Source organism: Syngnathus scovelli, chromosome 11 (assembly GCF_024217435.2).
Source record: "Syngnathus scovelli strain Florida chromosome 11, RoL_Ssco_1.2, whole genome shotgun sequence".
Taxonomy (NCBI): Eukaryota; Metazoa; Chordata; class Actinopteri; order Syngnathiformes; family Syngnathidae; genus Syngnathus; species Syngnathus scovelli.
Window position 1 is genome coordinate 9,320,611 of NC_090857.1, and position 12,686 is coordinate 9,333,296.

The following is a 12,686-nucleotide window of genomic DNA, read 5'->3' on the forward strand; positions in this document are numbered from 1 at the left end:
CAGGCAGGCTGTTGCTCTCACCCCTGCATTGCCATCGTAAAAATATTCGCACATGGAGACGACTATTGGGTTTCAGTCCTGAACCATGATTTGACAACTCATTTGATGCTGGATCTGGTGTGTCGAGCATTTTTTTGGGGAGGGATCATCCAAGCAAGCATCACAGTGCTGGATGCGCATTACTCCCGCTGCCAAAGAGAATTTGGTGCAGTGTAAACAAACCGACTGCGGTATAAACTAGTGGCAGAACTATGAGCGCTCACTTTGAGATTACTCAAGGATTTTGCAGCGTAAAAATGTCCATTTGATCCGTCAGATGGATCTCGGAGTTGACGCCTCGTTAACCACCACTTGAGCCCCGCGATGAGCAACCAGAAGGAGGCGGGGGACACCACCAGCAGCAGCAGTGCGCCCTCGCGGCTCGGCCGGCCGCCCTGCGAGCGTCTCCCCGGCCCGAAGACCAGTGTGTGCTCCCGCTCATACTTCGTGGTGGTGATGGTCTTCTTCCACGTCTACATCATCAATGTGATCGCCCTCCTCTTGTACGTGCACTACAGCAGCGGACAGGAGGACGCCAGGCCGGGTCCTCCTCGCGACAAGCAGAACCCACAGCCGCCGCGTCCGCCATCGAAGGCACCGCTGCCGCGTGACATTTTTCTCCCACGCATCGAGGGCATCCGAGTGAGTACGCTGGGCTGTACTGCCGTGATGCGTCACGAATATTTACCACCATGCCATTATTATTCTGCATCGCAAAAAAACCCACGCGCATCTAAAAATCATCTCCATTTATTTGCCAGGTGGGACATGTTCAGAAAGTGTCATTAGTGCCTGGAAAAGTCCACGAAATGAGAACTTTGAGTCTGAAACCTCTGCTCTTTGGTAAGCACTATTTCAAATCACCAACAAAGTCTGTCTTCAGAAACACAAAAAAAGCTTTTAACAATATATTTTTTTGTTATTGTAACTTGAAGTTTGCAGTGGAGTAGAACTTAACTGCATTATACTGTAAGCAGTTCTGATGGATTGGTTATTTTATTTTCAAACTTTACTGAGCCATGGCACATTATATTGTTCTGCGAAAATATCTATTCTCATACGATAAATATCTAAATAAAGCTTCCTTTTCACATCTGACCCAATTTCGGCTAAATACTCCCAGGATGGAGTACAAATGACATAAGTGCATCTGTTGGGGGAACAGAAGCAGCAATGCATGAGCAAATTGTCAAGTGGGTCAGGTATCCTGGAGCAAAAAACGGCCCAGTGCATCTTAAGTTAGATAATTATGTACAGTAGAATCTCCAAAGTGGAATCTTCCAGAAGTGGTACAATTTGAAGTTCAAATTAAATATCCTGGGGGGGGGGGGAAATATCCCTAAAATAACACGTGTTTAACTTTGGAGGATTTGTTGTAACAAGTCAATAGGTTCCTGGGGAAACTTCACAAAAATGAAGATTTATTTTCAGGGAAAGCGTTTAATAATTTGAAGGTGTAACGTTTTTTTTTTGTAGCTACAACTGTGTGTGTCGTTGTGCAGAGATCCCTGGGTTCTTGTCAGAGGATGAGTGTCGAATTGTAATGCAGCTGGCACAGCTAAAGGGTCTAATGGAAAGTCAGTTAATGGTGCAGGATGGCCAGGAGGAGCTGGCCAAGGAGCTGGACCTCAGCCCAGTGGAGATCTTCAACCTTCTTGATATTAACCAGGACGGACAGCTGCAGCTTCATGAGGTGTATGTCACTGTGTGGATCATAATTGTGACATACAATGTGGAGTCTCTTAGCACAGACTTGTCAAATTCATCCTATCCTTTGCCTTTGACAGATACTGACTCATTCCCGAGTGAGGGACGGTATTTGGCTCACGCCAGAGAATTTGCAAGAAATCTATGCCGGGCTCAATGCAGACAAAGATGGAAATGGTAAGAAGTCACTCAGTAAATTTCATTTGTTTATTATTATTATTATTATTATTATCATTGTTCTTGTTATTATTATTAATATTATATGTTGTAATTATTATCATTAATATTATTCTTGTTATTATTATTATCAATATTATATGTAGTAATAATAATAATGATAATTACTATTATCAATATTATTATTATTATTAATATTGTTCAACTGGCAAATTAGGTCTCATTACATTGTGCGAAAGTATCAAATATGGTTTTCAAAACAGGTGTGTATTTCTTTTGCTGAAGGTTTGCTGAGTTTGGAAGAGTTCAGGCTCCTGAGTGGCGATGCCTTCCAGCGCTTTCTGCTGCAACAGGGTGTTAAAAGGAGCCAGCTGGTGAGGAATAGTAGGCACACTTGGCTATACCAGGGAAAAGGAGCTCATCAGGTCCTTCAAGATATTAAAATAAGGTGAGGAAGAAATGAAGCACGACCTCCTTGTGTTACCACTCTATTGCAAGGAGGTTTTGTCACCAAAAGTTAAAGCCATTGTTAATGCGCAAGGGTGACTCGCCTGACACGTCTGCCGACAACATTGGTGGACCTCAGCGAGCCGCTGCAGGTGGTCCGCTATGAGAAGGGCGGGCACTATCACGCCCATCACGACAGCGGGCCTTTCTACCCAGAAACCGCCTGCACTCACACGCGTCTGGCGGCAAACGCCTCCACCCCTTTCGAGACGTCCTGCAGGTGAGAGCACTTCACCCGTGTGATACCAGCTTTTTGTATTCCATTGCAACGTTGGTTTATATGACTCCACGCACACTCAGGTACATCACTGTTCTCTTCTACCTGAACTCTGTCGAGGGGGGCGGGGAGACCGCATTCCCGGTGGCAGACAATAGGACCTTTGATGAAGTGGTACGTAATGAATATATGTGATGGAAATTCGGGAAAGTGTCACCATGGCTGATGGTGATCAAGATTTTTTTTTTTTTTTAAGTCTCTCATTCAGAATGATGTCGATCTCATGGACACCAGAAGGAATTGTGACAAGAGTAACCTAAGGGTGAAACCTACCAAAGGGAAAGCTGTGTTCTGGTACAACTACCTTTCAGACGGAAAAGGTGCATTGCTCCTTACTGCATTTCAGTTGCATTCTTTAGTTGTGTATGAGCAGTGGCGGAGCTAGAGGGGAGACCACAGGGGCACTGCCCCCCCGATATATGCTTGGACCACCTCAGTTAATTGAATTTTGGGTATCTGAAGGAAAAAAAAAACCTAGCTCCGCCAATGCATGAGGAGTATTGTAAAGTTTAAGTAATAAGAATAGAAAAACTGAGGATTATTTTATTTGTTCCCAAAATAATCACAGGGTTGATGTATTTTTTTCCCTGCAGGTTGGGTTGGCGAGCAGGATGAATATGCTCTGCACGGAGGCTGTGTGGTCACCCACGGCACTAAGTGGGTCGCCAATAAATGGATCAATATCGATCCAGATTACCAGCGTCAGGCTCGCTACGAGCAGCTGGTGTCCAATCGGCCAGATGATGAGGTTGATGAAGATCTGACATGGAATTCCGATATCCATCAAGAATTGTAGCTCAGAATCGAACCCCCTGCCCCCCTCTCTCCTGCACACAACCCGTTTGATGACCGCAAAATGTATTCAGGGAATGAGGTCATGGTGGCTTTATGCAACTTCTAAGGCACTTTTGTCAAGTTTTGCTTGATATCTATTTAATTGACTGTGTGTAGTTAGGTTCCCCCTTTTAGGAATGTTGCACTAAAAAGTCATCCAAAGGACCTTTTGCATGGAGTAGCTCTACATGTTTTGCTGTTGCACTTGACTGAGATTGCCGATGAAAGCATTTTAAGTATTGCTACCACGACCAAAAACATACACACACCGTGTGACGCATGTTGCCTTGTTTTTCTTGCTTGAATCCTTTATTTTTTTTATTATTATTACACGAGGTATTGTTCAGCTCCTCTATTTTTGTCATTTTCTTTATAGAACTGCTCTGTGTTTCCTATGTGTGATCAAATATAAAATCAAGATTCTATGCCTTCTGTTTTACGGAAAAGCCATAGTCACCATATTAATTACCACCAGAATGAGTGAGTTACCAAAAGAGTCTAACAGACTAAATGCCATTAGTTGTTGGAAAGTCCCACTTTGTGGAGAACCAGATGTCCTGATTAGTTAAGGTTCCTAAAGCTTGGTGTTGCGGTCCATAACCTAGAACAAGAGCTTATATGAGGTCATTTGTATACAATGACCCTGAAAAGTGCAACAGGCCATTAAATGTTAGATCACATGAAATATTCAGATCACACTCACTGTCGATGAGTCAAATCCGTGACGGTCCAGACAGAAGAGCACGGCATCGTGGACAGAGGCAAATAAATGTCGCTTTGTAATGGAGTCAGAGAAGAAGTGGCCAAGCTCCAGTTGTTGGACCATACAAGCTGAAGAGAAGAGCAATTGACAGGTATGTAAAGTGGCAGGACGGTTGAGATTTGTGACACCGCTTACCTTGACAACCTGCCAAGTAAACGTCAATATCAATCGTGCTGAAGTCTTGGAAAATCTGTTAACGGAAATTAGATGTGAGTCAGTGATGGAGGGAAGTTTGGATAGCTGAGAAAATACTTTATGGACAAAAGCATTGGAGCAGCTGGTCAATTATCTCCTATACAAACATGGAAGAAAACTACATGTTTAATAAAACGTGATAAATAATTGGAAGACCTTCTGTGTGTCTGTGGGAATATTTGTCCACATACACAAGAAAAATTTATTCTGGCCTAGTTTTTTTTTTTTCATTCTTTACCAAACTTAAAAAAAAAAAAAGCCTTTCTGGACAATTTTTTGTGTACTTCTCATATGAATGGGACTCAAAATATTCTGCAATTTATTATTATTATTTTTGTCAAACCTACATTTCTCATGGTCTTCACAGCCACTGTGTCAATAAAGTTAGCTGTGGAGAGGTCAAGAATAATGGAATGGATGTCCCAGGTCCATTTGCCTAGAGACCCAAGAGAGATACGTTCCAGGTCACGACTCATCGCGTCTTTACAGCCGGAGTCCAGATTGGTGGCCATCTGCTCGCATCCTAAACTGGTGTTGTCAGAGTCGCCTCCCTTCAAGTACTCCCATCTACACTGACCATCTGTTCTAGTAGGTTTTATAAAAACGCTGCTATTTCCTCTGTCGGTCCAGTTCTCTGCTTCTCTGGCCTTCTTCACGAGGCTTTCTTTCCAGGTTTTGGCCTCTTCCTCCACAGAGAATACTGCTGACTGGTCAGGAAGTTTCTTAATAGAAACACATGCATCCTGTTAAATAATTTTTCATTTCTGCAACGTGGGCTACAGTTACATTACCTCTCTCTTGCCTTGTCTTTGAGCCCGTCTCGCTTCTCTTTTTTGTTTACGTTTCTCTTTGGCTTCCTGCCTCTTCTTATAGGTGATCATTTTATTGATGTCAAGTCCACTCTGGAATAAAACCAAAAGAAGGAAAAAAAAAAAATGAATAATTTGTCTGGAAACTACTAAGACTATTCTCAAAAACTGCAAACCTTTTTTTTCAGCGCTTCCAGGTACAGTTCGGCATTAGCAAAATATACTGGAGCAGAAGAGCGGAATATTATAATACCTGGAATTTCTCTTGCCTGCAAAACACAAATATGAATGATACATTTTGAAGCAGGTAAAGGGAGGCTTTCATTTTTTTTTTTGTCTGTCCTACCTCTTTGTAAATCTCGATATCCACATACAGTTCTGAACCTGCAACATTTCCCAGAACAGAATAAATTGGTCTAAAAAGGAAAGAACAGGAATGAGCTCGACATTAGCCACACTAATATCATGATAATTTAAAGAGAGCTTAATAAAAAAAAAAAATTGTTCACTGCATTAAAAGAAATAAATTCCATAGTCTTACAGCTGGGTTCTGAAGATAACAGTAAAGAGTGCAAACACAATGGCAGCAGCAAGGCCCAAATCCAGATTGAAGAGCAAAGTGGACACCCACGTGAACAACCACAACACCTTAGGGACATGATATAATAATCAGTCCCCATTCAACACAAATCAAAATATGTCCAACTGTAGTCATCCCCTCACCAAATCAATCTTGTTGCTCCTCCATAGAATAACAATATCTGAGTATTGTTTGAACATACCCTTCAAGTTCACAAAGACGATACATGCCAGAACTGCCTAAAAAAAATAAACAAAGTTACAAATTCTAAAATCTGAGCATAGAATTTTGAAAGGATTAAAAGCAATTAATCGTGCAGGAAACCTTTGGTAGTTCCTGGAAAAGTGGACCAAGTTTCAGTATAGTCACCAAAACAATTACAGCTGATGTTATTCCAGCCATCTGTAGGAGCACAAGGAAATGAGTAGAATCTATTGAATCACATCTTTTTCTGTTTCTACTCTTCCACTCACTTGTGTTTTTCCACCAGTGCTCTCTTGAATGAGACTCCGAGACATGGATGCACATACGGCGTAGCATTGGAAGAATCCACCAAATGTATTGCTGAGACCCAAAGCCACTAGTTCCTGTAACAGTGCAAATAGTTTGTCTTTGCAGAACTCATCAAACCACTGTCAAGTCTGCCGTACCTGGTTGCTGTCCACTTTGTATCCGTGTTTCAGTGCAAATATTTTCCCGAGAGAAATTGATATGGCGTAGGCGACAAGAGCCAGCGCGAAAGCATCTCCAATAACTTCACTGAAAATGTTGACTTTTGGTACAATTGGAGGACTTAACCTGCGGAGTAAAAGATGAGAAAAAGTAGGTCAAGGAAGGATCATGACAAAAAAAAAAAAATGTTTAAGATGCTTACCCACTCGGAATTTCTCCAACAACCGGAATAGTAAAGTTTCTGTTTAACTGGGCATAATTTGATATTAGAGTTGCTGTTATAATCTGCAAAAAGATAAGGTATTGATATTAACATTAATTAACACTGCGGGGGAGAAATAATGTCAAATTACTATACACAGCAGAATTCTAACTAATTTAACCCCGTTGGATCATATTCCGAAAGAGAAGTTAATTATTAATTGTCCCTTTTTTTGCTGTCAAGTGCACAAATATAGAGACCTTCATCTCTATTGCTGACTCTGCATGTTTCTTAAGCCTTTTCAAGGCTGCACGATCAGAGCCTGCCTAAAACCGCTGATGTGCTAACACGAACACTCCAGAAAGCGTGTCCTCATGTCAACTGACCGTGATGAGCTCCACTGGGATGGGAACAGGCAGCCTTGGGCTCAGGAGGGAGTTGAGCTCCTTTGCCGCAATCAGCAATATCAGGGATACCACACTGACAACCAGAGTGGGGAGGTGCGTCTGCGGCAGCAAGCGGCAAACTTCTTTTAGAGTCTGATTAGTGGAAAGAAAGAGAGCGAGTGTGTTATACTACACATTAAGACAATAGTCTAACTAAGAGTTAATTATTATTTTAATATTGAAATTTAATCTACATTCTCATACATGGGAAGCAGAAGCAGGTATTTTTTTTATCATATGGGGAGATAAATCCAAATTAGAGATTGGTATTATTTTATTTATTTATTTATTTATTTATTTATTTATTTATTTATTTATTTATTTATTTATTTATTTATTTATTTATTTATTTAATTTCTATTATTTATTTATTTATTTATCATCTATATTATGAGTTAGCAAGATATATTTGTGTTTTTTGTTTTTTATTTAGTAATCAAATAGTTGCAGTTGGGAGGTTATGTTTTTGTTGGTTCAAATTAAAATTAAAATTAAATTCAAACGTATTTATAAGGGAGATGCAGAGTACCTCTTACTTACATACACCAATGACAACGGCCCATTAAAGCGTGCTGGTGACACCCCAAAGATGTATTTCAGTTGCGCCACCACAGCATGGAGGGCAGCAGCAGCTGTGTACGGTCGTACCAGAGGTTCCGATAAGTACGTTCCCACAAAACCGAATTTGAGCAAACCCAGTAAAACCTGAACACAAAAATGCAATATAGGTGAAAGACCTTAAAAGGGGAGATTGTCCATCCTGTTGATCATACCTGTATAAGTCCTCCCAGGACAGTGGTAGCAGCAGCTACCTGCACCCTGTACGAGTCCCGAGCAGCTATGTCCACCTCACTTGTTACATTGGTCCCATTCATCTTCAGGAAATCAACATCTGGAGCAAGTCTCTCGGTAACACTACCCACCATGATGCTAAGCACAGCAAATGTACCTGTGGAACAAACAAGGTGCTATTTCAAGCAGTCCCCACCTTGATAGCAGTTTTTCTACTCACCGATCGAAATATGACGTGATGTTCCGAAAAAGAAGTAAATTAATGCTGGGTAGAGAGAAGTGTAGAGGCCAAAAACAGGTGGAAGCGAGGCCAATAATGCATAAGCCATCCCTAAAATCAAATATGTCATTTTAGACCATTCAAATGAAGGACAGTAAAATGGTCAAGATGAGCGAATATCCAACCTTGTGGCAGATGCATTATTCCAACACTAATTCCAGAAATGAAATCTGGGATGCCATCATCCCAGACAGAATATTTGGGCAGCCAATAGAACACAGGAAAAGTACTCAAAATCCCGTGTTTCAGTTTGGGGACTGTGCATCTGCAATTTGTGTACATTAACTGATGAAATGTCTAAGCAGTATTTATAAACACTTTTTTTTTTTAATAACTAAAATTGCCTTACCTGATGGAATCTTTAAGATGGTGAATTACAGATGGTTGATTGTCAACGTACGATTTCCTCTGTGCTAACTCTTCAAGTCGCTGCTCATCCAGCACTTCCCTTTCAATTTTATATTTTCTATATCTTGAGTCCATTTGACCTCAAATGTGTCTTATTAACAGCACAATACTCAAAACAACCCCAAAGCCGTCATCTGTAAATCTGATGCGGCGCTTCATTTTTATCTGTATATGCATATCAGGTTGCCTAATGGTTAACTCCGGCCAGGATGTTGTGAGAGGAACAGTGATTGGTAGACTTTGCATAAAAGGATGTGATTATGTTTGTTAAGGAGAAAATATTAACTTACAGGAAGTTATAATGGCTGGTTGCAACGGTTTATCCGGTTCACTTTTCATTCAGAGGCAAATGTGAGGCTAATGAACTGTGTCGTGTCATCTTGTTACGTAAACGTCCAACATGCGGCCATGTTTGAATTTGTTTTACTCTGCTGTCAGCAACAAGGTTGTAAATAAAAAGCTGATCTCAACTGTCTTACATAAATATGTGCATCAAGTGACTTTCCAGGATTTGCTTCTAAAGGAAAATATAAAAATATTGTTAGGTCTGTTTTCACACGCATGCGTGCTTACAATGTACTGGGCCTTTAATAAAGTGCAACTATGAAATACGAGTCGGAGCTATGAGCTTCTCATTGCGGTCATTCCGGAGCAGAGCGCATGTGACCCAGGCAAACAAACTCCGAATGATTCTAAACCAAAATTAAATAAAATATATTCCAACTGAAGTCAATCTACGAGTATATGATGTCACATTTTTAAACGCTAAGCTACCCTGACCAGAAGAACTTTAACCTTTAAGAGATATAGGCCACCAAAACAGCATCTATTTTGGGGTCAGTAGCTCAGAGGCCCAGAGAAGTGGAGGGGGGAGGGGGGGGGGGGGGGGGGGCATATCTTTGCCTCCTGCAGTGACTCAGACCAATTGCCGAATGATGACAATAACACATGCTGTCCCATAAAAAAACAAAAAAAACCAAGATCTACAATGTTCTTCTGAGATGGCAGGCGGCAAGGGAAGCTGATGAATTTGGTAAGGCTTTATTTCTATTATCATGTTAACTGAGCAGTGTATGAAATGGATATGCATGTTATGTAGTTAAAAATGTTATGATCTGCCAACGGAGATATTTGAATTTTCTCATTCTAATACTGAAATCGTATTATGAATCATGAGAATGCCTCACTCAAAATTTATAAAAAGCTAAGCTGTGAAGAAAAAAATGATTCTGACACTACCACTATTTCTGTTTTAGTGCTAGACCCAGTATTTACAAGTCTGTTGATTTTTCACACTCCGACCTCGAAGCGAAAATGGATTTCACAGCCAAGCATGGACAGGTTCTGCTTGAGCAGTTAAGGAAGATGAGGGAGACTGAGCACCTGACAGATGTGGTGCTGATTGCCGAGGGCGTGAGCTTTCCCTGTCATCGCCTGGTTCTGTCTGCCTTCAGTCCCTATTTTCGGGTTATGTTCACCTGTGGCCTCTGTGAGTGCAACAACAGAGAAATTTTCCTACGAGACACCCCGGCCGACAGCTTGTCTCTCCTCCTGAACTACATGTACACCTCAGATCTTCCTCTCACCAACACCAACGTGCAAGGAATCACGATCGCAGCTTTTCTGTTTCAGATGGATGATGTCTTCACCCAATGTCAGCAGCACATGACTGACAATATGGACGCCTCCAACTGCCTCGGCGTCTTTTACTTTGCCCGAGATCTGGGCGCAGAGGAACTTGCTGATCATGCTCAGCGCTATCTGAGGCAGCATTTTGTCCAGGTATGCCAGAATGAAGAAGTTTTAGACCTCGAGGCGCACCAACTAGGGAAATTGATCAGCTCAGATGATCTCAATATTTCAAAAGAAGAAACCATTTTAGATGTGGTTCTTCGATGGGCCAAGCACAGTTTTTTGATGGAAGGAGAAGTTCGTAGCAAGCACCTCCCTGAGCTCCTCAGGAAAGTTCGCCTACCCTTGATCAACCCAGACTATTTAAAAGAGACAATGAAGAGGAACACAGCCTTGCTAGCTGACTTTGAATGTCTGGAGATAATGAGGCAAGCTTTGGAGGTTGTAGAGATGCATCCCTCCGCTGTACCACGCAAACTAAAATTGCGATATGGGATGGAAACCACCGATGTGCTGCTCTGTATCGGTAATGACAGCAGTGGGATCAGGTCCAGGTATGAAAACTACAGCGAACGCAGCTTCTGTTACGCCCCCACGACGGGTCGAGTTTACTACATCACTTCACCTCGATACGGAGACGCTCTGGGCTATGTATGTGCGGGGGTCGTAACCGAAGACAATACCATCATCGTGTCAGGGGAGGCAGGTGCCCGCAGGATGTCCCGACAAAAAGAAATGGATGTAGAACTCTACAGGTGAGAAGGTTGAAAAGATGACCGAGCAACAATGCATGGCACTTAACGTCGTTTGGTTTGCCAGGTACAAAGTGGAAGCCCAAGGCAGTTGGGAGCGCCTGACATCGGCGGAGTACCGAGATTCTTACGGACTGGGTTCCTTGGGTGATACCTTGTACCTGATTGGTGGGCTGATGAAGCTGAAGAACCAGCTTCTCATCACTAACTGTGTGGAGCGATGGTCTCTTCAAGGAGGACCTTGGCGCAGTGCAGCACCTCTACCAATACCATTGGCTTATCACAGCGTGGTCAGGCTGAAGGATCGCCTGTACGTCATTGGCGGGAGAACTCCACAGGTAAAAAAACACTAACTTGAATGTGTCAATTTCACCAGGAACAATCCAAATCTCCTTTGTCATACCCTCTCTTGACTAAACAGTCATACCGAATGGATGATGAACCAGATCGCCTTAGCAACCGTCTTCTTGAGTATGACCCAAACATAAATAAATGGACAGACCTGCGTCCAATGAAGTATTCAAAATACAGATGCAGTGCTGTTGTGGTCAACGAGGAAATTGTTGTCATGGGTAAGGATGACCAGAGGAAAGTTAAGTGGTTCGTTGCAGATTCAGAAAAGTTGCGATGTGGTTCCAATAGGGGGTATCGGCTGTGAGGGTGTGGACCGAGGACAGTCAAGGCATTGTCTTGATGCTGTGGAGATCTACAACCCAGATGAAGATTACTGGAGGGATGGACCTACTCTACCATGCGCTCAACTGTCACTGCGCTCTAATGCCTCAAATGCAGGAGTGGTTGGAGGAAAGATTTATGTGTGCGGATATTACAAAGGAGCAGGTGAGATTATCTTCTTTGTCCATATACAGGCTGTGTCAGAAAAGTTGCGGGACTGGAAAGGTTCAGGAGATTTCTTTGAAGGGAAAATTTAGTTTAGAAATATTTCTTTTGAACACCCGTCCTGGAACTTTTCTCAAACACTGTGGATTCTAAAAGGATGTTTTAACATAATAATGCTTGATTGTTTTGTGACTCCCAGATCGCCACGATGATATAACAAAAGACATCTTGGAACTAGACACCTTGGACAATCGATGGACGGTTGTCGCTCGGCGTGCTTTGATGCACGATAACTACGACGTTTGCTTGGTGGCAAGTTTAAATCCGAGGGGACTAATATCTCCACCTGCAGACCTTTCGCAGTAAAAAAAAAAAAAAAGTCAGCTTGGATTTTGCGAACAAATTGAATTGGTAAGCACTTCAAAAGTGTACTTAGTAGTAAATTATACAAAAAGACGCTCGCATGAGATCTACGCACACTATTTAGTCGAAAAGCTTCAAGAAAATTATTTATGAGGGTACATATATAATATATATATTTTTATTTCCTTTTTTTTTCCCTTCTGCCATTTTCTACTGCTTAAAATGTTGAGATCTTATCCTCGCAGTTTTTGAGATTCCTTATCCGTTTTGTCAAACGTCGATGAATGCAATAAAGTGAGAAATGTCTGCACAACTATTTTTGTAATAAACATGCATCTTATCTACATCACCAATTGGGTGTGCCGTTACTATTTCTTGCGTAGTCGAGACCAAAAAAAATAGTCAAATAAA

The 12,686-nt window shown here is 41.8% G+C and overlaps 3 protein-coding genes across 5 annotated transcripts; 2 read left to right on the plus strand and 1 right to left on the minus strand.

Annotated features, from left to right (window-relative positions):
- On the plus strand, nt 1-3,966 carry p4htmb (prolyl 4-hydroxylase, transmembrane b). Its single transcript, XM_049733347.2, has 9 exons — nt 1-681; nt 801-882; nt 1,542-1,732; nt 1,827-1,923; nt 2,209-2,371; nt 2,465-2,650; nt 2,731-2,821; nt 2,904-3,027; nt 3,301-3,966. The coding sequence occupies exons 1-9, from the start codon at nt 364-366 to the stop codon at nt 3,501-3,503; spliced, it is 1,455 nt and encodes a 484-aa protein (XP_049589304.1). The 5' UTR covers nt 1-363; the 3' UTR covers nt 3,504-3,966.
- On the minus strand, nt 3,824-8,841 carry slc26a6l1 (solute carrier family 26 member 6, like 1). Of its 2 annotated transcripts, none has more exons than XM_049733318.2 (19): nt 8,630-8,841; nt 8,406-8,545; nt 8,221-8,331; nt 7,982-8,157; nt 7,749-7,913; nt 7,149-7,301; nt 6,763-6,845; nt 6,539-6,686; nt 6,362-6,475; nt 6,213-6,290; nt 6,032-6,127; nt 5,850-5,956; nt 5,655-5,724; nt 5,485-5,577; nt 5,291-5,401; nt 4,847-5,221; nt 4,440-4,494; nt 4,245-4,372; nt 3,824-4,142 (listed from the first exon to the last, which is right to left on the minus strand). In XM_049733318.2, the coding sequence occupies exons 1-19, from the start codon at nt 8,761-8,763 to the stop codon at nt 4,116-4,118; spliced, it is 2,364 nt and encodes a 787-aa protein (XP_049589275.1). In that variant the 5' UTR covers nt 8,764-8,841; the 3' UTR covers nt 3,824-4,115. The 2 variants fall into 2 exon arrangements, with proteins under 2 accessions (XP_049589275.1, XP_049589276.1); XM_049733319.2 differs by having other exon boundaries at nt 8,406-8,450; nt 8,630-8,711.
- A 724-nt stretch (nt 8,842-9,565) lies between these two features.
- Nucleotides 9,566-12,628, plus strand: kbtbd12 (kelch repeat and BTB (POZ) domain containing 12). Of its 2 annotated transcripts, none has more exons than XM_049733327.1 (6): nt 9,566-9,721; nt 9,945-11,075; nt 11,140-11,410; nt 11,494-11,644; nt 11,715-11,912; nt 12,112-12,628. In XM_049733327.1, exons 2-6 carry the CDS (start codon nt 10,003-10,005, stop codon nt 12,276-12,278), a joined length of 1,860 nt encoding a protein of 619 aa, XP_049589284.1. In that variant the 5' UTR covers nt 9,566-9,721; nt 9,945-10,002; the 3' UTR covers nt 12,279-12,628. The 2 variants fall into 2 exon arrangements, with proteins under 2 accessions (XP_049589284.1, XP_049589285.1); XM_049733328.2 differs by having other exon boundaries at nt 9,582-9,721; nt 9,951-11,075.
- Nucleotides 12,629-12,686: the final 58 nt, after the last annotated feature.

Coding starts and splice junctions, on each gene's coding strand:
- p4htmb (XM_049733347.2), top strand. CDS start 364: ATGAGCAACCAGAAGGAGGCGGGGGACACCACCAGCAGCAGCAGTGCG. Junction 2,651..2,730: donor CCTTTCGAGACGTCCTGCAG/GTGAGAGCACTT, acceptor ACGCACACTCAG/GTACATCACTGTTCTCTTCT. Junction 3,028..3,300: donor CTACCTTTCAGACGGAAAAG/GTGCATTGCTCC, acceptor TTTTCCCTGCAG/GTTGGGTTGGCGAGCAGGAT.
- slc26a6l1 (XM_049733318.2), bottom strand. CDS start 8,763: ATGGACTCAAGATATAGAAAATATAAAATTGAAAGGGAAGTGCTGGAT. Junction 6,687..6,762: donor GTTGGAGAAATTCCGAGTGG/GTAAGCATCTTA, acceptor TTTACTCCGCAG/GTTAAGTCCTCCAATTGTAC. Junction 4,143..4,244: donor ACGGATTTGACTCATCGACA/GTGAGTGTGATC, acceptor CTCTTGTTCTAG/GTTATGGACCGCAACACCAA.
- kbtbd12 (XM_049733327.1), top strand. CDS start 10,003: ATGGATTTCACAGCCAAGCATGGACAGGTTCTGCTTGAGCAGTTAAGG. Junction 11,076..11,139: donor ATGGATGTAGAACTCTACAG/GTGAGAAGGTTG, acceptor TTGGTTTGCCAG/GTACAAAGTGGAAGCCCAAG. Junction 11,411..11,493: donor TTGGCGGGAGAACTCCACAG/GTAAAAAAACAC, acceptor TTGACTAAACAG/TCATACCGAATGGATGATGA.